At 39.6% G+C, this 27,135-nt stretch overlaps 1 protein-coding gene across 2 annotated transcripts; it reads left to right on the forward strand.

The window, feature by feature from the left end:
- On the forward strand, positions 1-27,135 carry NET1 (neuroepithelial cell transforming 1). 2 transcript variants are annotated; one of them, XM_039870991.1, is made up of 12 exons: positions 1-272; positions 6,856-6,922; positions 10,954-11,013; positions 20,554-20,661; positions 21,068-21,235; positions 21,611-21,673; positions 21,994-22,093; positions 22,231-22,307; positions 22,994-23,251; positions 23,661-23,831; positions 24,788-24,974; positions 25,314-27,135. In XM_039870991.1, the coding sequence occupies exons 1-12, from the start codon at positions 145-147 to the stop codon at positions 25,718-25,720; spliced, it is 1,794 nt and encodes a 597-aa protein (XP_039726925.1). In that variant the 5' UTR covers positions 1-144; the 3' UTR covers positions 25,721-27,135. The 2 variants fall into 2 exon arrangements, with proteins under 2 accessions (XP_039726925.1, XP_039726926.1); XM_039870992.1 differs by lacking the exons at positions 1-272; positions 6,856-6,922; positions 10,954-11,013 and adding an exon at positions 15,361-15,621.

A 27,135-nucleotide genomic window follows, 5' to 3' on the forward strand; every position in this document is an offset into this window, starting at 1 on the left:
CATTTTCAAACCCCGGAAGATGGCGGCGGTGGTGGCGACGCCGCGTACCTGACAGACACTTCGCTCGCGGCCAAAGCCGTCGGGCTCGGTGCCCGTCCCTGAGGGACTCCGGGCACCCGGCCACCGCGCCGCCCCCTCCGCGCCATGGAGCCCGAGCCGGTGGTCCAAAAGCCGCCCCAGCCGCGGAGGCGAAGCCGCCGAGCGTCCGAGTTCTGCGCCGGCGGGGCCGCGGGGCCTTCGCCCGACACCCCCGGGCCGGAGCTGGACGGCAGGTGAGCGCGGGGGGCCGGCAGCGACTGGGGGCACTGGCGGGGGCGGGGACACGGCCGGTCACTCCCTGGTCCCCTTCCCCGGCGGCGGGGCCGGTACCGGCTGGCATGGGGGCGGTTCCGAAATGCAAATGAGCCCGGAACTGTCCGGGGGGCGCGGGGGGGCCGCGGCGGGGAGGCCGTGACCCCGAGCAGCGTGACCTCTGACAGACAGCCGGCCTCCCGCGGAGCTGGGGCCGGGCTGCCAGCTGGCGCCCCTGGCCCCGTCGCCACTGCCCCGAGGCCTGGACCCAGTTGGGGACGCAGGGCCCGGCGTCTGCCTCGCGGGGCCGCAGCCGCGAGGCCTGCCCGGTGGGGTCGCGGCGAGGACCGCGGGGTCGACGCGTAGTCCGCGGAAGCGCTTGGGATGCTGCGGGTGCCGCGGGGTCCGAAGCGAGGTGTCCACGAAAGGTGTCGCTGCTGCCCCGGGAATGCGTTTCGTCTCCTGACTCCTCGCTTAGCGTTCCGTTGGCCATGCTCCGTCCACAGAACGTCTGTAAAGCCTTGGGTTAGTGATGTCGATCAGTGGAACAATGGCTTTCACTCACAGCCACGTTTGAGGAGCCCTTCTTTGCAAATACTGTAAATAGCGGATGTAAATAAATAACGTTGGAATAGTTCTGTGTTTCTGCCCTGCGGGGCCTTGGGAGAATCCATTGAACATTATGTATCACCCTTTCAAGGGTTTTTTATAATATTTTAACAGATTTGAAGTAACGCTCTCCATGGGTAGAAAGATAATACTGTGATCTATGATCTGCCAGTAGTGATGGGCCTTACTCTTTGAATTTGTTTTTCCAGTAGAATTGCTGAATTTGCAGAATGGATATCCAGGGTTAAAGGCACGGTCTCAGGCTAGGCTAGTTATTTCTCCTGAGTTTATTTCTTCTGTATAAACTCAGATCTGAGGATTCCTGTTCCGTTTAAGGGAATTTAACTTTTTGGGTGGGCCGTTTGTCACAACGTTTTATACTAAATCAGGACATATAAACACAAATAATTGAGCCAGTTCTTGATAACCCAGGACTGTTATTACTATTTCTGTTAATAGTTGCTAAAAATAAAAGGATGCCACATTAGCTCCTAAAACTATCTGCTCCTACATCAAATGACTGTACTTTTTAAAGTTTTATTGAGATACAACTTGTATAACGTTCATCTGTTGTAGCGTGCAGTTTAATTATTATTAAATAATTATTTAATAATTGTTATTAAATAATTATTAATGATTATTGATAAATTTATAGAGTTGTGCAACCATCGCCACAATCCACTGTTAAAACATTTCATCACCCCAAAGATTACCTCAGGTTTTGGGCAGTCATTCTCCACTCCCACCCCCAAGCCTGGACAGCCGTTGACCTGCTTTCCATCTCTGTAAGCTTCTGTTTCTGGACATTTCATATAAATGGAATCAGGCAATATATAATCTTTTGCATCTGCGTGTTTTTGCAGTTCATCTATATTGGGCATGCATCAGTATTTCATTCCTTTTTATTGCTAAATAATATTCCATTATATAAAATGAATAGTCCACATTTTGTCCTTCTTACCGGTTTTTGGAAAGTTGAATCGTTTTCGGTTTGGCTATTGTAGATAAAGCTGCTGTGAACATTTACATGCAAGTCTTTCTGTGGACCTATGTTTTCATTTCTCCTGGGTGGGTTTCCTAGCAGTGGAATTACTGGGTCATATGACAAACTGAAGTTTAACTTTTTAAGAAGTTGTCAAACTGTTTCTCAAAGGCTACTAATTTTTAATAATGTATACTTTTAGATATTTTTCTCTTCCCTCACTGTTACTTACTGTTTTTATCCCCTGCACCCTCACTTCTGAATTTGATGCTCCTGGTAAGGCAGCCTGAGAAGTGTATTAGAATCGCATAACACAGAGGTGCTAAGGTGGTGCTTGGAACTTGTGTGCTGGTTTCTAGATGCTCGACTGTATTCCAGACTAGAGGTGTTCTAAGAGATGTCTGTTGTTTGGGACTCTCAGATACAGGGGAGAAACCCCGCATGCTGTAGAGGGTAGAATCTACGTGATTATCAGCCCCTCCAGAATCTTTAAGAGGTAGAAGAGATAGTTCCTTAATGACAAAGATGCTGAGCAGTCAAAAGAGTCAGAGAGGTTTATTACATCAGATGTTTGATCCAAATAAATGAATTGTTTCTATGATAATTGTCTTTTTTTTTTTTTGCCTAATTTGCAAAGAAATCGAGAGCCTGAATATTTCAGCACCCCCAAAATCAACACATTTTAACTCTAGAGTATGGTTTACATCATTCTTTCTGCATTCCTGGTACCCTTGGCATTTACAGGTTATGTCTGGTAGTTTGTAATTAGGCTGAGGCATTTATTGGAGTTGCACTTGCTGGTGCGTGGGAGCGACTTCCTGAGCCAAGCAGCTACCTTTCAGCACTACTGTATTCTTGTTTTCACACGGGAAAGGATCCTTCTTAACAGATGTGGAGGCATCCCAAACAATTTTCAGTTACACTTTGTCATATTTCAGGTGTTCCTTTGCCTCAGGTCTTCCTTCTTGCTCATTTCAGCGACCTTCTCTGCTGTATTCCTAACATTGATCCTTCTATTTTGCTCACTTTTTAAAAACTTTACTTCGCTAATTTATTTTGGTTGTTTTACATTGTAAACCCTTAAATACCTTCCTTATTTTAAGCCAATATCTTTATGTTTTTGTAGTTTATTTTCCTTCTTAATCGGAGTTGTTTCACTTATATTGTCTAGTACATTTTATGAAAATGTTCATTGAGCTACCTTTCTGCCATTTATAATTCCAATTCAGCTCTTAATTATCTGCCATGATAGGAGAGGGCAGTGACACAAATCATAATCTCTGAAAATGTAAATTGGCTTAAGAATGAATGAGCAGGATGATTCTCTTTTTGAACATCAGTTTTACCATTGTAATTAGGCTTCGTTTAGATTAAATCTAGTTTAGTGTAAAAATAATGCACATTGTTCAAAAACATACCAAATAATATGAAAGGAAGTATGTTAGAGGCAAGGAATAATCACAGTGGTGTTAGTAGGAAACACCATTTTATATACCAAGCTAGTTCCTTCATATATTAGTTTATTTTATGCCTTATGTTATAATTATTTCGATGTATAAGAAGGGAGATTGGACAAAAATTCTTGAAAAGATGAGAGGCAGTCACTTCTTATTTCAACCTTTAAATTCCTCTCTAAATGAACTGTTATTTAGAATTTTCTAGAAATCGTAGTTATAATATTAATAATGCTTTGTGAAATCAAAAAAATGTTTCCCACAAGGATTTAAAATAGCTATTACATTTTGAGTCTGACCTCTGTGAAAAATGACTATGTCTTTCCAAGATTTTTGAAAGTTGGCACTGTCTCGCATGTTTTCTGGGCACAATTTGTTTTTCGGGTTACTTTTTTCCATGGGTATTCAAAATAAATAGGTACTTGTTATTGAAATAGGAAAAAATAGCATTACTGTAAAGCTGATTACAGCTAGTTCTGGAAAGAATCTTGCCATCCAATGGGGAATATTTTTCCAGTTTGTTAACCTGTTTAAAATTCCTAAGAGCTATTTTTCTTTCCAGCTTTCAAACATAGAATTCATTCTGAGGTCAGTATGGTCGATTCTAGGGAATAAAGAAATGAGTAACTTTAGTTTTGTGTTCTCCCGAACACTTGTGTTTACCGAATATTTTAAGTGCCACTATGATTACCACTTTGTAGTAAACATTTGTATTAGATTTAAAATAACCCAAGAAATCGTAATTGCTGCTTCACAACCCAGGCCCCATAGATGGCTCTTTTTAACCATGTGATTAATATAACACTTACCCCCAAAGCAGTGTTTTTAAAAAGTGGTCTATGGACTTACGGTGCGAAGGTTCTGCTCTTCATATAATCTTGCAGCATTTGTTTATAACATATCTATCGTGTAGTCATGTGAGTTATGTATTTCAGATGTCTTTCTGTTTAACTTACACACCTCGTTACAGTGTTTTATCGAAAAGCATGCTGTTTTCTTCATTGCTGCTTGCCTTTTCCACAGCTGCAGAATCGTTTCCTTCATTTACCTTGCTCCACAAATTTTTTGATCTCCAAGAGTAATCAAAGGCTTACTGTGTTTTAATTTGTTAAAAAGAAAGAGCAAGCCCAAAATGGAGTCACTTGTGCCCACACACCAGCAAGCCAAGGTTTCTGGCCTGACCTACCTGCAGGCCCAGCCTCCCAGGATGTAGTCTATGGCCAGCCAGGCCAGGTGAGGTTTCCTGGTGGCGCTCCTGAAGTAATCCTGAAGTAATCTGCATGGTAGGTCCCTTCCCCTCAGGAGGGTGACCTTGCCTGAAACAATGTAGTCTTTTCCTGCCCCCTCTCTGCCTTTAAAGACCTATTTTGGGCAGCTGCTGGGCGCTCCTGTCTGTGTGCTGGATGGGATGCTGCCCAGTTCGTGAATCGTTCATTAAAGCCAATTTGATCTTTAAAGTTTACTTGGTTGAATTTTTGTTATTTAACAAATCTTTCCCAAATAACTTTTTAGGAATTATTTGCTTTAAATACCTGAAGATCTTTCTGCATCTATTTCTAATTATTATTAGTGGCGCCGTATTTCACTACGCCAGGAGCCTTGGTAGTAACTGAACCGGCATAGGGAGGAAAAGGAGAAACCTACGCATGTTGTCATGGTGGCCTCTTTCTACCCTGCTGCTTTTCCCAGACCTTGCTGCTGCCGCCTCAGCCCCTTGCCACCGACCGTGCGCAGTGTTGGAGCTGCCTCCAACCTGGTCTTCCTGCCAGCCCTGCCTTCTTCCCAGCCAGCCTCTTCCTTGCGTAGATTCAAACTGATGGCTGCCCCACGTATTCAAGATGAAGTCTTGCTCTTTAAGGGTTGTGGAAGGCCTTTCATCATGACCTAGCTCTGCGTTATTTCTTTTGATTCCCAAACATAAGCAACTACTTGCAGTTTCCTGAATGTAATTCATTTCACCCCTCGAACATTGCTATTCCCTATGCCCAAAGCGCCTTCCTGACTCTCCTATATGCTGTGCTAATTGCCTTTTCTCTTTGACTCAGCTTTAGTAATTCTTCTGTGAAGCTGTTTTGACATCCTCTTTCTCCTGCAGCCCTTTTCCCTTGTGTTTCTTTTAAAATATAAATAAACTCCGCTTTATATTTAGCTTTGAAAACTACAGGAGCCCTTGTATTTGATTTAAGCTTGCAAATTATTGCAGGAAAAAACAGCCATTTGTGGTGTTTCTGTAACTTACGATGAACAAAGACCATGAGGATCAAGGATGAGAGGCGGAACATACAAAAGGACAATGGCCTGACAACTCAGGAAGCCAAACAATAACTTCTATAACAGTTGGCCCCAGATACCCAGGACTCGATCAATAACTGCCAGCTTCCCTAAAATTGGTGCTCCCTTCTAACTTAGATTCAACCAGAGCAAGACAAATTGCGCCCCAATCAATCACATAGGATGCCCTGCTCCTAGTTAGCCTGCCTACAGCTCCCCGCTGCACACAGCCTCCAGCCAGGGCACATCTGAAGCCATCTCTTTTTTCTACTATAAAGTTATTCCTCCGCAGCCTGCTTCTTAGTCTGCCTTAATGCAAATGATGGGGGCCTTGCTATAGCAAGCTCTGAATAAATAGCATGCGCTTCTCTCATTTGGTTCATCTTCATTTATTTCCACAAGGGAGGAAATATTTATTTACATCTGAAGTGATTAACAAAAGTATAGTTTATAAACTGTCTTTATTTCCTGTGCTAGTGATGTTTTGTTTTTTTTACATATTTTATAAACATAGAGGTTTATATTTTATAAAGTTGAAGACAGATATTTGTCATAAGAATTCTCTATTTCTTCACATTGAATGGAAAGATGACAGAAAGAAAAATCTGTCACTTAATAATAAAGAACAAAATCCTAATCAGATTTTAATCTTACTTGAGACGTTTGCCTCAGATGTAATTCAAAGCTTTTTATTTGGTTTATTAATTTTAATTTTTTTAAAAAATCAGTACATGGAAGAAATTTAATATGAAATGCAAATTAAATGTATTTAGGTTTTATTTTTTATAAGAATACCCTTTTATTCTTGTTTTTAAAATATTAAGCATAAATGTTAAATTTTATCCAACAATTTTTTGCATCATTTACTGTTTTTTACCTATTAGTGCAATATATAACGAGATTTCATATAACTGAAACATATGTATATTCCTAAAATACATTCTGCTTGGTTTGGTGAATTATATTTTTTTTATATATATTCTTAATCTAGTCACTAATTTTATAAAGGTCTGTCACCTTTGTAAAGATTCTGACTGAAAAAAAAAAAAATCTGACTGAGAGTGACCGGAACCTGTACCCTGATTTTTTTTTTTTGCGTACCCTCCCTCTTATTTCTATGATTGAATGTTTAAAAGGCTACTTTAAATGATTTTGAAACTATGAAAAAGATAGCTTTTTAACTGTCTGGTGCTTTATTTTAATGAAGTTGCTCTCAGTTCATCTACTGTTTTAATTTCCTGTTAACAGACACTCCCTTCGGAGAGGTAGCTCCTTCACGTTTTTAACACCTGGCCCCCACTGGGACTTCACTTTGGTGAGTAGACACCTGGGTTTTTTTTATTTAAGACGTTAAATAGGATTAATTCCTGGGTTGTCTTTAAGTCTGGTGCACAGTTCAGTTGTCTGTATTTCTCTTGTATATCTTGAGATACAGAGTTTTTGGCAGTCTAATTTAATTATTTTCTTTTCTGCTAACAAACTGAAGGAAAATTTTATTTCAATTAAATATAAAACGTACTTTGAAAACTACCAGACCTACTCATCTTTATATAATCCTTCCTCTTATTCCTGCTAGTGTTAAAATTAAGAGATTATATTATGAAATGTAAAGTTTTTTATGCACATAGTCTTAATACCTTTTTTCTTGATTGAAAAATACAAAAGTATATATGATGAATGAATTATTTTGCTATTAATCATTTTAGTATAGAGGGACTGCTTCATTATTTTTAAAATGAGACTTTACAGAGGCATTATCTAACTTTGTCCAAAGTGACACCAGAAAATTGATTTTTTTTTGTAATTAAAAACTCATTCATTACCTTATAGTACTCAAATAACTAAAGTATGTACAAATAGAACATGATTCTTACACTTTTCTTGTTTGAGAGAAATAGCAAAAACGATTCTGTTTCTAGTTTGCCAGACTTCTCTTGTGTGCACGTATTGGTGATGTGCTGATGCATTTAGCAATACATATTTAATTTATGTTCTGTTTTTTTGGTCTTTAATTTATATTACTATTGGGAACTCCTGTTCAAGATTTCTGTACTCTTATACTGATTACACATATTAATTGGTCAGTAAAGCATTCATCAAAAGTGTCTCCTGATTTTAATGCAATTTTATATTTTCCTTTGAAACTTTTATCATCTTGATCCCTTTCCCTTACTAGCTGACGAGACTAAACTTAAACAGAAAAAGTTTAGAAGTGTCTCCAAACTTGATTTTGCAAGCCCGTCAGCAAAAATATTTTGAACACGTAGCCTTGATATATTTACTTATAATTTTTATGCATGGACCACCATTATTAGCTAATATCACAAAGCACAATACTCATTTAGAGTGAGACATAATAGTAGACGTAAATATGTATTTCGGGTAGCCATGATAATTTCAGTTTGAGACTGACTTCTTATTGGGTCTGATTAGGTCGCCATTGTCTTTAACCTTATAATGTGAGTGATGATAAGCTTATCATCTGTAAATTAGATATTAATTAAGCTTATTTTTAAGGGTTAAGAAATGCATTTAAAAAAAGTTCTAACGTTTTCCTCCTGCACTCTAGGGAAGATATCTTGCATAGACTCAGGATGGGTGTATGCCACTTGGGAAAACACTTGTAGATGTGTTTTGTAGAAATGTCTTGTGGTTCATGTATTAAAACTCTCGGAATGCAATTAAGGAGTTTTAAGAGAGAGAGATTTATAATTTTTAAATACATAGGTTAAGAAAAGAACAAAAATTAAGCCTCTAACTCAAGAGGTTAGGAAAAGAATAATGAAGCAAACCAAAGGAAATAGAAGGAAAGGTAAGAGTGGAAAAAAATAAAATCAACACCCAATCATGATAAAATTCTTGGCAAACCAGAAATAGAATAAAAAACTTCCTTAGTCTGAGACCTACCACAAACAACAACATATGATAAAATGTTTAGGACATTCCTTTCAAATTTAGAAAAAGCCTGCTATCACCACATCTATTCAGCATTTACTAGTCTAGTGTTCCTAGCTAGCACAGTAAGACGGGAAGACAAATTAGGAAGGAAAGGACAGTATGATTTTATTACTTAGAAAAAATGTGATTGTCTACACAGAATATCCAAGGAGATATTAATAGCAGCTATTAGAACTAATAAGAGTTCAAGCAAGGTTTATAACTTTTTATAAAAGTTATAAAAAGAAATCAATAGAATGTATATATACTAGCAATAGACCGCTAAATATAATTTTTAAAGATGCTTTTAATGAAAAAACAATTTTGAAAGCTAGGAATAAATCTGTGAAAAGATCTCAGTTTGGTGAGAAATATTGGAAGCATTAATAAAGAACATAGGATACCTAATTAGGTAGAAATATACCATTCTCATGCAAGGAAGACTCAGCATAAAAATGTCAGTTCTCCCCAAATTAATTCATAAATTCAGTGTAGTTCTAATAGAAATCCCATGAGAGTATAATAGATCTCATTCCACAATTTCTGTGGAAAAGTGGAAGGCCCAGACAGCAAAAGTAGTGTGTAAGTCGGGGAGCATAAGACTTACTGTATTAGCTATTGAGACTTACTCCAAAAGTATAGTGATTACACAGCATATAATGGGTGCAAGGATGGATAAATAGACTGATGGAACAAAACATGTATGTGAGACCTAACTGTGTCATAAGCATTAGGAAGGAATGGTGCTGTCAAGAAATGGTGTCCAGGGGTGCTGACATGTTGGCTGTTTCACCTCATTCCTTGTACATACAAAATAAACTCTAGGTGGATTGAATATATAAATACGAAAAAGCAAAACTTTAAAATGTTTAAAAGAAAATATAGAAGAATGTATAAAATTGTTAAATTTCTTTATACACATGCCCACACATGTACAATTTTATATAAATGCGTCAGTGTGATCATGTACGTGCTTTTTCCCCTCAGCACAGTCTTTTTGCTTGGCAATTTCCTCCCATATTTCCCCCCACCCCCTCCGTGTAAGTCCTTCGGTCCCCCAGCCTCTGCTCTAGCCCATGTCAGCCACACCATGTGTATCCCTCTCTGTTTTGCTCATATAGTTATTCATGAATATACACACAGCCTCACAGGTAAGATACACAGATGCAGGATTTCACTTAGTTTGCTTTGCAAACTTAGGATCATATTATTATTCATACTCTTCTGCATCGTCTGGATATGACCTTAGGATCAATAAAGATTTCTTGAGTTCTGTCACCCCATTTTTTTTTTAGTTTTTTCTAATTCTGATTTATATTCTTCCATGTCTTGTGTCATTTTCTTAATGTCTTTTAGCTAAATTTGAAATAGTGTGTTACAGCTTTTCTCTGCTTCTTTAAGCATTTCCTTCATTCCCTGCAGGGATGTTATTCTTCCCTTTGTTCTTTTTTTTTTTTTTTCTTAGAGTTGTTTTCTGTAGGATTTGACTTGGAGAATTTTCTGTTCATTTTAATGAACTTAGTTTTCCTGAACTTTTCACAAAGAGGCTTGGTTCAGATAGCTTTTGTAACTTCATAGAGCTCCCCCTTTTGTTGTTTTCAGGATGGCTTGCTTCTGAGACTTCCAGGCTCCCTGTTTTTGCTCCACTTCTACCTGGACTTTATCTTTCCTGTCCTCTGTTGTCCCTGTCCTGCTCGATTTCGATTCTACTCCCAACAGTTTCTCTTCAAGGCTGGGTCAGGTCCTGGAAGGGAGCTATGTCTGGTCAGTTTTGAGAGTTCACAAAACCTAGCTCTATCACAAATAACCTGAAAAGATATTTTGAGATGTTGGAGAATGAAATGTTACTTAAAGAGTCTTCAGTATTCATTAAGAACCAGGAATTAAAGATGTATACACAGTTTTGCCACTAATGGTGCCAGTAGGACTGAATGAATGTGATGAATGACTGGAAGGTACTTCAGGGATGTGTACGTCATCTTCCAGCTGATAAATCCTGCTTCAGGCAACAAATCTTACTTTGGACCATGAGAAAATGATTTTTTTTTCCTAGTGAAGACCCCTCCCTCCCACAGAATACATAATGTGTTCCTTTCTTTAAAAAATTTGTTGCCTAAAAACTCGACAGCCTTTGACTTACATAAGAGTTTGGTTCTGAAAAACTTCTTCCTAAGTAGGTTTTTTAAAAGGATAGCATCACTTCACGACAAGAGATGATTTAGTCGGGTGCACTATTTAGACAATATATATGGTAGAGATCATTTATGAACATCCCTCGTAAAAATATTCTCATAAACACAGCCAAAGACTTCACTTTTTAAAGTGATTTTTCTAGTTGTATAGAGTCTTGGTTTAGTGGAGTATCGTGCATTCCTTCTGTATAATAATGAAATCTTTTTTTTCTTATAGAAAAGAAAACGAAGAGCAAAAGATGATGATGTTGTAAGCCTTAGCAGCCTTGATCTGAAGGTGAGCCTTACTGCTGTCAAAGAAAAGCATTTAAAAACATGGAGATAGCATTTCTTTCTATGCTAAAAGAATAATGTATCCTGGGGGGTTTTTTGCATTTTTAAGTGTAAAGAAAAAAATTTAAGTGTTTATAGTCTTTTTAGTAGTATTTAATTGATCTGGATCCATCTTTTCCCAAACCAAATTCTTAGTAAGGTTTGCAGACACTTAAATTTTTTAATCCAAATGCTTTTTAAAAGCTCATACCCACATACAGCTTTATTACTAACTTCTTTCATACTCATCTAGTCCAAATGCAATTACTTTTTTCGTCATTTTTTTTTAACTCATTATTAGATAGTTTGGAATTCTAGTTCCTCTGAAGTTCTGTTTTATTGATCTTTCAATCGGTGCTTCTTTTTTTAGTAAAACTTGAAATTCTGTGTTTAACTAACCTATTTTTAGTGCGATACATAGTAGTTATTTGTAATCGTGAACTCTAGAGTTTTAAAGTAGAACATGCTTTTCTTATATTTAGAAAAAGTCCTCAAAATATTTCTCATGAACTCTGGAATCTTTTTATACACTTATACAATTTTTAAATATATGTTTAATTTAATGATATAAAACATGAGAGCTATACAAGGGTTGAAAATACAAATGTTTCTCTACAGACTAAAAGATTTTTAATGCATCCCTCTCTATAACAAGGTCCTTATAAACCTAATTACAAAGTTATAAAAAAGCAGGTTAGCGATTGCACTTCACAGTATCCCCTGTAGAGGGCAGCAAAGAGCTTAGACTTAGTTCTCTCTTCCCATAGCCATAAACTGAATCGGGATCTCTTCTAAAACTTAAAACAACTGGATCTCTTATCTTTTTACTTGCCTGCCTTGATAGAAAAAGGCTGGAAGGCAAATAATCTCTCGACTTTCTTTCTGGTTCTTTCTCTAAAATACTAGCAGCTCTTCAGCAAACACCGTCCCGTGCTGGGAGACTGAGGTTTTGGACCTGGCTCTGCCCCTGGCTTCCAGCCTGACCATGCACCAGACATGTGCTGAAGGTGCTACACTGAGTGACTTCTCTGCACAGCGTGTTCCAGTGGGTGCCGAGCAGGCCAGATTCAGCCCTCCCAGCCATTGATTACCCATGCGACTTGGGACGAGACTCTTAAACTCTCCAAGTCCGGATTTCTCCACCTGCAAATGAAAGTAATAATACATGCTTCGTAAAGTTGGCTAAATAAGATAGCATGAATAAAGCTCCTAGCGCAGAGTAAGGACTGACAGCCCCCTTTTCTTTTTTGTGGCTGTCTTTCCACGTCCTCCTAAGAAAACTGAGGAGGACGAGTTAGTGATCTCAAAGGACCCCTCCAGCCCTTGATTTTATGAAGCGTTGCTGGAGCCAGGACGCTCAGGCTCGTCACTCAGAGTGCTAATTGAACACTCCGTGTTCATTATTGCTTTTTTTAGATGCTATCTGCAGTTGTCAAAATTATATTTGGACCACAAACCCGAACATTCAAATGAAACTAAGATTTTAGGGTTGGCGAGCTGGGATTTTTGTGCTACGACTGTCACCATGAGACCCTATTTGGCTCCTGTAGGCTTTTTATTGTTACATATGAAGACTTCCACCTTTACCTCATGGGTCCCCAGCTGAAGGGGAGAAACGAGCTATTCCTTCCCTTCATTATCTTGGCCTTATCTGTATCAGAACTGAATAGAAAAACCTAGTTCGGAGAAAGACATCAGGTAAGAGACGCACGAGATTACCCTAGAAGCTTCTTTCCTCTCGCTGTGCAGAAGTCCTTTGTTCCTTTATGAAACTAAGTGGCTGTGCTGCTGAAACTAACAGAGCCAGACACCTGGCTTCTAGCTTAGCCTCTCACTGTCTCGGAGGGCTTAGGCCGATCCGTGTTCTGACCCGTGACATTTAGGGAACTGGATTCCATAATCTCTAAGGTGACTCCACTGGAATGCTGTATAGAGCTATCTTCTACAAACAGCTCCTCTGAAGGCCAGCTGCATCGTGTGTGTCAATGCACACATATTGATGACCGGGCGATAAAGGATAGATGGTGAAATATAACCAGTCTCCATTGCTAAAAAAAGTCTCAGTGCAGGAGGACGAGTTATTACCATCATCTTGGATACGAAAGACATTGGTGTTTACAGAAGAGCAGCATTGGGCCTTCCTGCAAGAACACGGCCCCGCAAACCTTCGTAAATCGTTTTAATAGATTATTTGTCATTATAAATAGTCTGTGCCCACTATTTATTTGTCCTACTCTTTAACCTCTGTAATAGGTCCTCCTTAGACTCATAATCACTAAATCCATGAGTCTTTTCTTACCCTTCTTAACCTTTTTGCTGTAATTAACACCTTTTCTTCCCTTGGCATCTTGCTCTCTTTCCTTTTGACTGTTCCATCTGCAAAATTTTTCCCTTAGCATTGGACCCGTCTCTTTTGTCCAGACTTTATTCCTCAGGCATCTCACTCCCTCCCAAAGCTCGGACGCTGATCCCTGTGTGTCTGATTCCTCAGTTAAATCTCCCTGCTGGCCTCGCAGTTTCGGGCAGCACTCCCGCATGCTAGCTCTGTATTTCCATTTCCATGTTCTTCCACCACCTCAGACTCGGTATATGTAACATGAAACTCAGGATTTTCTTTCAAAGCTTATTCCTCCTTATTTCTCTATTCGCATTAACAGTTACCCTCCTAACTTTAAAATCATAGGCATCTTCGACTTCGTGCATTTGTTGTCCCTTGCATGTATCCTGCTCCTACCTGACACAGAGTTCTTGATACCCGCTTGTGATTTTTGTGTTGCTTCCAGTGAGTTATCTTTCAAACCATTTTAAACACCACGTTATAACATAAGGTGCATTTATCTCTTGCATCTGCCCCTCTCCCTCTCCCCTTACCCATAGCCCTTACTGCGCGTTCACACATACCACCCCGCTACGTTTTTGGGGAACACCATGCACATCTCCCCTGCTCAGACCTATGAGAGCATACCATGGCCTCCAAGGCACCACTCAGCTTGGAAACCTGCCAGAGTGGTTTCTCCCGAACTCCCGTAGCACTGACTAGCTGTACAGCTTATTTTAGAATCTGCAGAAGCTGCCCTGTATTAGTCACCTCTCCATGTGGCCTTACACAGTGGTCTGGTAGCACTTTAGGACCAGGGATGAAACTTACTGTTTTGTATCACCCACCGTGTCTAGAATAGTGCCTTCTGCATAATAGAGTTTTCAAGCTTCTCTGCTCCTCATAAATCCTAAGAATAGAAGTGTTTTTGCAGATTACCAGCATTATATGATTTATAGTAATATATACAGTTAGAATCAAAATCCTACCTTTCAAAATAGAATACAGTACTTTCTGTTAAAGAAGAAAATCTGCTTTGTAGCAGGCCTACCAAACCATCAGAAGTAGTGAGTTTTCATAGAGGAAAGGATTTAAACAAGAAATTCAGACTATCACTTGTATGTGGCTTCAGGCAGGTCACTCCACCTCTGTGAACTTCATTTCTTCACCAGTAAAATGCAAGACTTTACAAGTAGGCCTTTTTACCTTATTGGGGCTATATCAAGATCAGTTAATTCACAATAGAGAACAACCCTGTTATACATTTTTAGAGTAGAAATCACCTTTTATGTATTTATGTTCTAAAACATCTATTACACAGATAATCAGATTTGTCAAGCAGAAGAAAAACTCTTTGCCTTTAAGTCTAGGCAAGGCCCGCGCTTTAAAATCTGAGGGAGCCCAACTACCTTTTGCCCACAGCCCTGGGGAGATGTGCTTTAGGAAAGAGTGACCTGAGGGTGCCCACTGCTCTTACTCTGCTGGTCTTAAGAAAAAAAGGTAGGAACCGGTTGGCAGAGACGTAGGTAATTTTACAACTGTGACTATGCTTGTACTCGTGTAAAATAAAGGCAAGCTCCTGGATAATTAGGCATCTCTTTAGCATATACACATTTTAGCTCTGAATTATGATTTCCTTAAAGCTGCCAAGTTGTCCGCTCTAAATGCCCTTCTAGGTGATAGAGTTTTATAGAAAAAGGACCGCGCCTGTGACCAAGCGCTGGAGCAGGTGACCTGGGTGAGCAGTTAGTTTCTCTTTGGGAGTGCTTCGGAACCAGGAAAGGCCTAGCCAGTGGCCCGGTTTTCTTCCCTACTCGTCTTCCTGTACACATTCCAGACCTCTTCTTGAAAAAGAGCTTGCTTTTGCACAGCGAAAACTGAGAAGCCTAGGTGTGCCCGGCTGTCAGTTAACTGGAGTCACGTGCTCCTTAGGTGCCCGCCCCCCGGAGCCTGGCCGGCGTTGGCCCCGCCCACAGAGCCCTGGGGTCTGCGTGCGTTTCGCTGCGGCTCGCAGAGGCAGGCAGCTCCGCCGCGAGGAGGCGGGGGCAAATGGCTGCCGAGGGCGGCTGAGCGCGCCGAAAGCTGTGCCGCTGCGGGGCTCGGAGACAGGGCTGGCCCGGAGGCGGACCGATTCTGAGAGTTCTGAGGGGTACCTGGTAAAGCATGGTGGCGCATGATGAGATCGGAGGTCTCCTGCCTATTAAGAGGACCATACGAGTCCTGGATGTGAATAACCAGTCCTTCAGAGAACAAGAGGTAAGACTTAGAGAAGAATTAAGCCAAAGGAGTGTTTTCTAACTTCACGGAACTTTTCAGATTTTAACCATTTGTTAACAGTACAGTTTTAAACTTAACTTCTGGCCTTACTGAGTATTACAGTATGACGGATTCAGATGCAGAGTTGGAACCGGGTTTCGGAGCTGCGGTGTAAGTTTAGGGGCTATGGCATAGCTAGGTTTATGCATAGCGTAGCACGAGCGTTCACAGACTTGTACACGAAGAGATTTTAAATATATGTGCTACTCGTTTTGGTTAAATGGGTCACATTTCTGATGCTTAGTACAGTTGCTTTTTAAAAAATAACTTGTATTTATATTACTCAGTCTTAAGAACTGCTTTATGGAGTCGAGAAGACTCCCCTGAAAGATAATACTAGTGAACAAATTGCAATTAGATCGCTATCTGACCTAGAGCTCATTTTTCTTTTTCTTTTCACATCTAATAAGTTCATTGTGTATGACTTTTTTTCTTCAGAAAGAAAAATAGGTTAAAATATTTAAACCAATGAATTATATTTTAGATACTGCTGCCCTCCCTGCTTTAATTTTCTGAAGCCGTTTTGGTTTTTAAAAGTCTTTTTGAATAGTTATCAAAATAAGTCAAGAGATTTTATGCCATTTTATTTAATTTTGACAGTTGGTTTAACACTGTATGGGTGGGTATTCCATTTATACTGCATACTACAGTATACCTACTTTAGCATTTCTGTATTCAATTAACTCTGTACTACTTACCTTGATTGTGGTGATGGTTTTGTGGCCATATACACATATCAAAACTTCCTTAATTATATACTTTAAATACGTTCAGTTTCTCGCGGAGCTCAGTGAGGCTTTGTGTCACACACACACGCCTTCCGGTGTTAGAGAGCTGCCTGAGGAGGTCTGCTTCCATTTGGTGCGGTTTAGCTCTGGGTTTTGTTTTCTGTTTGTTTGCTTTTGGTTTTTGCTTATATGTTTTCATTTTCTCGAAATGTCTCAGCATTGCCATTGATTAGAGCAAGTTGTACGTGGTCATACTAAAACTGATCTTTTTGTTTGGTATCAGACACTAACTATGTTTCTGGCATACCTTTATACCAAAGGTTAAAACCGCCAGGAATGTTGTCAGGTTTTAGTACTAGCAACACAGCCTTAAATAACTAAATTTGACTATTTTTATTACTACGTAGAAAGGGAAGAAATCACATGTGATCAGAACTCAGTTTTATCTCTTTATAAATACCTTTTTTTCGTTCTTATTTTAAAGTCCTTCCCACATGGAGATTATTTACCCAGTAACCCAAACAAATAAACCCAGACACATACTGTTTTTTATTTAAGGGTCTTGATTTGGTTGACTGTAAAAGAGGCCCTCCTGAAATATACCCTCTTACATGACACCATAGGTAGAAAAAACCCTTTTACAAAAAAGTTGAATTCACAACAGAATTTTTCCATATTGTTGCTTTTATGTGTAAGGTACATTCCAATAAAAGACTTTAAATTGATCTTACCAATTTTCTGTTTATAGATATCCAGAAAACACTGAAGACCTAAAAATCTGACTACGTGTGGATTAGTAAAATTATTGAATTTATTAAAAACTCAGTCTAAACGCAGATTCCCCATAGAAATGCTCGTGATTGCCAAGCTAAGCTAGATAGTCTGGTTAAAAGCTAAGCTAAATAAACAACATAAATTTATGTTAGAGGGTGTCGGGTGTTTTTCCCGTCTAACTGAACTTTAGCCCTGGTGAAAGGTCACCTGTGGTAGAAAGTTCTTTGAACATGTAAAACTTGTTCGTATTTTTTAGTTTATTCCTGTAAATATTGTAGATTTTCAGATTGTCTTTTGAGCGGACCATATAGTTTCAATATCTGTACCCGTTCTTTAAGCTTCTTGTATTCAGCATAACGCTGTTAACAGCATTCCGAAACAAAAATAAGTAACAGCAACAAAAGCAATACGTAAGCCTTATCTTGGGAGCCGGTGAGATAGACTCCTGCCCCCTCTTCACTCCTCACCTCTAGACACCGTACCTACGCCCTGTGTGTACAGAGAGCCAGTGGTAGGTGTGATACCAGTTCTCGGAAACCTTGGTCTTCGAAATATATTTTATGACAGTGCAAACGTTTAGGTTCTTAATAACCAAACCGAGATCATTAAAATCATGCATCTGGATCTCTAAAGAAAAACTTCTGGGTGTATCTCACAGTGGCCAAATCCCAACCTACATTTTAAAAGACTTTTGTCCCAACCTTATGGGTGACGCATGAATGCCTAATCAGTCCATATCATTTTCCACAAAAGTTTTCCGCGTGTCAGTTTTTTCAAATAGTGTGTGTCTTGAAATTAGTGAACCATGTTCAGCATTATGGCTTCACATTTCAATCACGTTTTTTAAGGTATCCGTTAAAATTTTTCATATTTTCGAAATATATGTGCTAAAAGTTTGTATTGTGTCTGCCAAGCATTCTTCACATATGTCCTTTTAGTAAGGCAGGAAGGTTACTGTTGGATCCCCGGAAGTAGGTGCGAAGAGTACAGAGGCGCCCGCCCTCCCACCACCCCCGGCACCGCCACCCCGGGTCCTGACGCGGCGCCGTGCTTTCTTACCACGGCTTTCTAAGAGTCTCCTGCTCCACTGACTGCGCCAGCCAGGCGCTCTGACCAAGGCCTTCTAGATTAGATCACCTCTTAAAACTAACATTCTTTGTGAAGAAGTGAGATCGTAGATGGGTTTCTAAAGGACTAAGGAACATTATTTAACCACCAAATACTGCTTCGCATAATATCCTGCCACCCTAAAGAGAAAATCCATAAGCAAAATCCACAGTTGTTTCAGAAAGATGTTATAGATGTGTTTACATTTAACTATCTAAATCTAAATTCTATAGTTTTAAGTTTCAGTATCACATAATTTCGAGTTACCAGGAAAACAGTAGTTGTACAGTATCTGATCTTATAAAGACTTTTATTAATTTGATTTTATGTAATAAAAAAGATATCAAAAATTACTTTCCTCCCAGCTAAACTAACTCTGCCTTTCAAATTCACTGGGAAGAGTACCTTTCCATAGACTTTTTAATTGAAATTAAAGATTTTGTGATTACTAAGAAGTTAAATTTGTTATGCTTTGACCAAGGAAGAGGAAATAACCTCTTTCCAAAATGTGGAACAGAACTTTCTGGTGACTGCTTTGTTTCTGGTTAGCGCTGGCACACTTACTTCGTGAGGTAATTCTATCTCCATTCAAACAGAAGACTCTTTGTACTGTCTTTACTAAACAGAAAGGAATGCCTCATGCCAGACCTTCTGCCCAGGCATGTGTCACTTCAGTCTTGCACACTTGTGTATTGTAAAGGCATTCACACATGTCCTCGGCCACACAGTGTGCCATTTTGCTACATATCTTAAAGGTTTCTTTTTCAGTTCATTTAACATTTGCACTTGAGTGGCTTTATGTTCAGTTTTACTTTTGGAGTTAATTATTTGCGGGGGAAGGGCTGGTCTACAGCTCCACCTCTTAAGGCCTTCGAGGGCTCGAGTGGATTATCTGCAACCCTCTGCGTTAGTGGGCCTCGTTCTTCTCTGATTTGTGTGTCTCCCGTCGAGAACTTTAATAAGTCCAGTTGCTTCTTTGACTTTTCAGATCATTTAAGTTTCTCGGCAAAGAATTTTGACTCGACCATTTTATTCTTAAATTGCTCTAAATGGATTATTTTTACTCAATTTCCGTACCTCTTTTTCATATGACTTCAGTCATATCAAAGAATTTTTAGAAAAACATATTTCATCTAGCACTTTTAAATGGTAATTTTATCTTTAAGTGCGAATTTTAATATAAAATTTTAATTATATATCTTTCTGAATTCTCATCAAAATTATTTTGTCAAGTATGCCACAATTGTCAAAGGCATCAAGTACAAACAAATAATTATACTCCACAGATATCATAAAGGATTGGCGTGTTTTTTGGTCGGGCCTTCTTTACTTCAGTAGCTGTGTGAGTCATCTAATGGTATGCCTCCATTTTCCTAGCAGGAACATAGGAAAATGCAGTTTGTAAAGTTTTGAGATCCTTGAATAAGAGGTGATATATTTGCTATGCTATTATTATTAGTTTTAAAAATAATACATGTACAATGATAACTATTTCTCATGAATTTGTAAATAATTTCCCCTTAAGTTAATAAATTAAATATGTGAGAGAGGATCTAATTATTTATAAATCCCAACATTTCCATGGTAAGTGGAAATATTTCTAAGAAAAATATTAGTAATAGCTAAAACAATAAGATGTCGCAAGCACTGTTCTGAGACCTTTAAACATATCCTGTTTAATCTTTATAACAACTTCAAAAGAGTTCTCCTATTAACCTCATTTTGCAATTGAGGAAACTGAGGCCCAGGATGTTCCCTAGCGAGCACCTCTGCTTGAGCACTTCCCAAGACAGGGGCCTCACCGGCTTCAGAGCCAGCCCGTCCCATCATCAGACACGCTCACTTAAGGCTGTTCTCGCATCACACTGAAGCGTTTAAGGGGGAAATGATGTGAAGCCTAGGATCTGCTTTAAAATATTCCAGTGGGGCGGGCACGAAACATAGTGCCACCCCAAAACTGTTGAAGCTGAGCGGTAAGTACTTGGGGTTCATTATGCTATTCTCCACCTTTGTGTATGTTTGAAATTTTTCATAAAAATGTAGTTTCTTAAAAGTCGAACTCTATATCATACTAAAAAGTTTTACAGGATTTTAGAATCTAATTTGCTTGTCGATTTTAGTTTTTCTTATGTTTAATGATAATACTATGTTCTCGGTGATATTCAGATATTTGGCCTTTCTTAGACCGCTTATTTTTTAAATAAATTACTACTGCTCATTAGTGTTCTCAGTATTTTAACCTAATCTGTTTTTGTTTTTACAGGAGCCAAGCAATAAAAGAGTTCGACCTCTAGCTCGAGTCACATCCTTGGCCAATTTAATCTCTCCTGTGAGAAATGGAGCAGTCAGACGCTTTGGTCAGACGATACAGGTACGTGGGGCCGGGTGGGGAGCAAGCAGTGTAGTGAGGGGCGTTTGACAGAGGCCTGAAGCTCGCGTTTTTCTTTGCGCTGTACACACAGGTTTACCTTAATGTACTTACCCATCAATTTTCTTTTTGGAATATGCTGGTAAGAAACATTGTTACCAGAACACACTTAACTTGATTATATGCGCATCTTATATCAAAGCATGGTCGTGGATAGCTTTTATTCCCTAAAAGGAATTTTGGCTGATCAATATTTCAGAATGATAAAGTTTAGATAAGTGACTGTTTTATGCATCGAGAAATTCTCAGAACTTTGTTTTTAATTTGTCTGATTTTTTTAAGAAGAAGGAATAATTACTGTATCTTCCAAATCTTTTCTCCTTTGTTTACCTCTGTTTTCTCTTTTAAGTCATTTACCCTTCGTGGTGATAGCAGATCCCCAGCTTCTGCCCAGAAGTCATCGAGCAGATCAACAGTCCCCACACCTGCCAAAAGGAGAAGCAGTGTCCTGTGGTCAGAGATGTTAGACGTCACTATGAAGGAGTCTTTAACTGCCAAGGAGATCCGGCGTCAGGAGGTTGGTTGGTGTCCAGCAGCAAGGCCATACATGTCGGCTTTCACGCAAAAAAATAGTCCCTGTACTTTGAACATATGTTTTGACAGGAGACTGGCAAATTAATGCCCGTGGCAGAATCAACTTACATTTTTGTGTTTGAGTGGCAACTCCTAACACGTGTTGAGTAGCACTTTGTGACAGGTGGCAGTCAGCAAACTTTACAACTCTAATGAAAGGGTAAAATCATGAAAGCTGGCAGCCTCTTGCTTGAGATTCCATTCTGAATTATAGATTTCAGACTGAGTCACTTTAAAAGGCACAGTTCAAAACATTAGTTAAATAATGGTAAGTGTCAGTTGTATCTAATGACCTGTGGTGTTTGCTGGATTTTTTTAGGCAATGTATGAAATGTCCCGAGGTGAACAGGATTTAATTGAGGATCTCAAGCTTGCAAGAAAGGTCAGTAAGTAACTTTTGATCATATGCCCTAGTTTTTAAAAATTACATTTCACAAGTTCTAAAGGATAGTTTTTTTTACCTTTAGAAGAAGAAAATTAGAAACTATCTACTGGCGAATACTTTTTTTAGATGAGGTTTGTTAGACACATCTCTTCAGATGTGAGTATCCGTAGGAGAGTCTGTTTGGGGACTAACATACACTTTAATTTTATGTGTAACATAGAATCCACTCTAGCTTTATATAGTTAGTCATGCTTGCCTTTAAGTACAGATCTCTCATCATGTTTTATTTGCTTGATCTCAGGACACGCCTGGAGCAGGGCCTATCATATGACCCCATGTTAAAGTTGTCTATTATGTCAGAAGAGGAATTAACACAAATATTTGGTGATTTGGACGCTTACATACCTCTGCATGAAGGTAAACTATGCTACTTAATTTTTATTAGTATCCGAACAGCAGTAATACAAGTAATTTTAAGTCTAAACTACTAATTTAGTGCTGAATTATTTAAAAAGTAAACCAATAATTGGTGTTCCTGCTTTTTTACACTTCAGATCTGTTGGCAAGAATAGGAGAAGCTACTAAGCCTGATGGAACAGTAGAGCAAATTGGTCACATTCTTGTGAACTGGGTACGTCACGACTCGTTTAGATAGTTTTTACAGGTCTGCCATACTTGTCATTTTTGATGAGTATCAGATCGCTTTGCTGTAGTAACTGGATTCTAAAGACAGATAAACAAGGCATTATAATTGAACAAATTTATGCACCTACAAGAAGTTACCATCTCTGTTTAAAATACTTCATGAATGATGCAGTTTTATTTATTTTAAAACTGTGTTCCTCCTTGGACACAATTCAGACAGTATATGCCATTAGTTACATTCATTCTTTCTGTTAACATCTGAGTGCCTGCCAGATGCTGCGCTCTGCTCCAGAAGGCATCGCTGCAGGGTCAGTGATCAAAGACAGTGTCCGCGTTTATGATCTAGCGAGAGGATAGCCAAGTATATGAAGGCTCAGTGTTGGTGACAGATGTGACAGGTGTCCCAGGAATACAGAAGACTAGCATCTAACAAGGCTGGGAGAAGTAGAAGTCGCAAGTCTTTGATTAGGTTTAGCCAAATTAGGGAAATGGGGAAAGGTGGTTCTGATGTCAGCCCAGAACACTACCCTTCCCCCACTGTTAACTGCAGGAAAATGTCAGCTCATTAAAACTTTCAAGAATAGCTGTAAGTTTTGTTTCATGTTCACAGGCTTACTAAGGGACTAAATCGCAACAGGAACTTACACCCTGCTTTCTGTTCTTACTCTCCAGTTGCCAGGTCTGAACGCCTACAAAGGCTACTGCAGTAACCAGCTGGCAGCCAAAGCTCTTCTTGATCAAAAGAAGCAGGACCCCAGAGTCCAAGACTTCCTCCAGCGGTGTCTTGAGTCTCCCTTCAGTCGAAAACTAGATCTTTGGAGCTTTCTGGATATTCCTCGAAGTCGCCTAGTCAAGTATCCTTTACTGTTAAAGGAGATTCTTAGACACACTCCGAAAGACCACCCTGATGTTCAGCTTCTGGAGGAAGCCGTAAGTAGGCCAATGAATGATTCTTACCCTGCAAATTTATATGTTCGCTTGCTTTAGAAAAGTGCACAATGACATACTCAGATTTTTTGCATATTGAATCAGCGTAGTGAAGTGTTCTGTACGTTAGTGTACTGTTCACTGAGCAATAAAGATGTGACACATACTTATATTGTAATCAGAAGACTGATTCTAATCTGGTCTCTTTCCCTGGCTAGCTGTATGACTTTGGGCAAATCACTCAATTTGATGCTGTTTCTCCATCTGTGAAATGAAGGGACTGACTGAATTAACTGATTTCTAGAATCCCTTCAAGGTTTACAATAATTCTGTCATTTTAGTGAGATGTTTTAGCCCTGTAGGATAAATTAATGTACTGAAAATGCTTCATCAATTTTTTGATAATTTTTAGGTATTGATAATACAAGGAGTTCTCTCTGATATCAACTTGAAGAAAGGTGAATCCGAATGCCAATATTACATTGACAAACTGGAGTATCTGGATGAAAAGCAGAAGGATCCTCGAATTGAAGCAAGCAGAGTACTGCTCTGCCATGGGGAACTGAGGAATAAAAACGGACACGTGAGTGTATCTCGGTGCTAACACGAAGTGAGGTTTCACTTTCCTTTCCAGCCCTGTTTAATCTTCCAACACAAATTATGAAGCAGGCTTGTAAAATAAATTCATCACCTAACGAAGGAAGGTTACTCGTTTTTATTTTATGTTATCAGCTTGGATAAAGCAAACGTTTGGATTCTCTCGTTACAGAATGACTTAAATGTCTCAGGAGAATCGGTAATACTTTTTTTTTTTTTTAGTTCTGAAGCATACATCTTGTTTTTCTAGGGGTTCCTTTCTAAGTAAATTATTTTATAATTTTAATAAAACATTCAAAAATATTTTTGCAGTTTACTGTATAGTGATGGAAGTCGTTTTTAGACACATTCTACAGCAGATTGAATGAAAGCAAACTTATTTTTCAAATCTTAATTACAAAAATACCTGCTAGAACTAAGTGTAAGAGTGGATGGCATTTTTGTTTCATGATGTGCTTTTCAGAAGCCTAATTTATAAGTCGAGGTTCTCTTTGGGAAGAGTTGAAATCTGACATCTCTGATTTCTCCCGTGAGTCCTAATGTTTTTAAAAGTTTAAATCTCTGTGGGATGAAACAGACCCATTAACATTTTGCCAGCTTGCATTTTCTAATCCTTGTTAGGAAGCTGGTAGACAGTCCTGGTGTTGCCAGTGACGTCACACCGATGGCCAAGGCTCTGGGGAGCAGCATTTACAGAGCTGCTGCTTAGTCTGGGGTCACACGCCAGTACACATGTCTGCACAGTTTGAGGTTAGCATCACTCTCCAAGTGGAGCCTGCCCTGCCGTGGAGTCACCGTCCCTGTGGGGTCCCTTGTAAGGGGCTTTCAGCAAACAGATGTGTGAAATCCGTCATGTCAGATCAAGTTACTTTAGCAATGGATTTGGGTGCCCTAAAGTCACAAAGTTCCATACTTAGGAAGCTTTGTTTCCTGTTTCTCCAGAAACTTTACATTTTCCTGTTTCAAGACATCTTGGTTCTGACCCGGCCTGTTACACGAAACGAGCGTCACTCCTACCAGGTGTACCGGCAGCCAATCCCGGTCCGGGAGCTGGTCCTAGAAGACCTGCAGGACGGAGACGTGAGGATGGGAGGGTCCTTTCGCGGGGCTTTCAGCAACTCAGATAAAGGTGAGTCCACGAGTTTCAAAGCAGTTTACGTAGACATTGCTCAGAACCTGAGCGAATTTCATTTTAGTCTAAGAGTTCTGTCCCTACACGAAGAATTAAAAATGACGTGGGTCCCCTGGTCCCATGCCTGTTGCTCTCACTGGGCTGTCAGGCGCTGCACGGCTCTGACAGCAGCAGCTGTTTCTGACAAGTCCCGAGTAGGCTTCGTTTCAGGTCTCTACCTAATAGAAGTGCGTGTCGTGTAAATACCAGCACCCCCTTAAGATGTAGGACCCTCTTAGCCTAAAATAAGCCCTTTTTAAGTTAGCTTTCCTTTTCTCTCCATTTTTATTTCTCTAGCTAAAAATATCTTTAGAGTTCGCTTCCAAGACCCCGCTCCGGGCCAGGCTCACACTCTGCAAGCCAATGACGCGTTCCACAAGCAGCAGTGGTGCAACTGCCTTCGCGCCGCCATCGCCCCTTTCCAGCCGGCCGCAGGGCCGGCCGGGCTGCAGGGTCTGCCGGAGCTGCACGAGGAGTGGGAGGGGGGCAGCCCCTCCGCCGGGGGCGCCGGGCCCCAGAGGAGGGCGTCCACCACGCCCAGCGCCCCCCAGGTCGGAGTCGGTGGGGACGCTTCAGAGCGCGGCTCCCCGGCGCATGCGGCGGACGGCGTGAAGAGAGCCAGAGCGCCGCGGACGCAGTCGGGCCCCCGGAAGGCGAGGAGCAAAGCCGAGCCCAGCGGCCGGCGGAAGGAGACCGTGGTGTGAAGGCGCCTAAACGCTCACCGTCTGCTTTCCCGCCTGGCGAGCGTGGGCGCGCCGCAGGGTTGCTTAGCACCAGTCTTAACACTTCCTGTGTTTTGGGTTGGTTTGGGTGGTTTTTCCTTTTTCTCTCTTTTTTTTTTAATGGCAGCTAAAGGTATATATACAGGTTACTGTTAAAATGCAATCTTTTTTTTTTAGATATTTTCTCAGATTTAGAACATTCAAGCCTGGTGTTTTTAATCAAATCAAATAGGTTTTCTCTTCATTCTGCATTCATGACTTTTCAGTACCAACCAACCGTGATATTTACAGTATTTGCCAAAACTTAGTATTGCAAATACTGGGATTTTACCAGTGTTTCTTTGATAAACTTTGTGTGCAGAATTTGAAATTTTAACATTGGCACCTAAAATATGGAATACTTGTAATATTTCAGAATTTTTATCGAAACATAAGTTCCTTGGAAAACAAAGCAAAAACATAAATAAGTTTCCCATTTTGTCAACTGGAACACTTTATATTTGTTTTTCACTGCTCAGTCCTCATTTCTCAGTCATTTAACCTGCCAGTTATTTAATTTTTTTTTTTTTACAGTTTTTAGTATTTGCTTTTATTTTTTTACTTTGATGCCTTTTCAAATCGGCACATCTTTAAAGTATTTTTCTTGATTAAAAATGGGTGTGCGTTTGTATGTATATATATATATAAATATATGTTTTTTAAATCATATTAACTTTACCAGGTGAAACCAAGCCATACTGTTTTTGAGCCAATTAAGAAAATTGCCATTTTTAAAGTGTAGCATTTCAGAGTGGTAAACACACATGAAATGACCCGGTATCTCTGGACTACTGAAAGAAAACGACGTTAAGGATTTTGTTGAAAGTTTTAGTGTTTGACAAGCAAGAGGGAGGCCGTTGACTGGTGATAATTAAAAAAAAAAAAAAAAATAGGAAAAAGAGAGTAGTTTTGTCTTAAAGTAAAAATGTCTGGTTGTGCCAGAATGTGGAAGGAGATAGTAAAAACTAAACTCGAGGGTGTGTAGTAAGTTGTAGAAGGTTGGGGGAAGTGGACCTTATTTGCCTTGGTTTACAATACCTGCAAATAATGGGTTTGAAAAGAAGCAATGAGGTATGTTGAAAATTTGACGGTATCAGATTCAGAACAGGGAAAAAAAGACCGATGAGTCATTTACTATAAAGTGTTTCTGTTCACATGAGGTCGTAGTCTTTAGGGGTGAGGAGGAAAAGCCCTGTGTCCTGGCAGATTATAGTGGTGATCAGTTCAAGTAAATGTTGACAATTACGTGAACTATATATTTTGCCAGTGGAATGAAAATTGAAAAAGACTGTAAATAGATCCATCCAAATGATTTCTCTGTATAAATGAATTATACAATTAAAAAAAAAAAAAACACA

This window comes from Pteropus medius, unplaced genomic scaffold (assembly GCF_902729225.1).
Source record: "Pteropus medius unplaced genomic scaffold, Ma_sr-lr_union100, whole genome shotgun sequence".
Taxonomy (NCBI): domain Eukaryota; kingdom Metazoa; phylum Chordata; class Mammalia; order Chiroptera; family Pteropodidae; genus Pteropus; species Pteropus medius.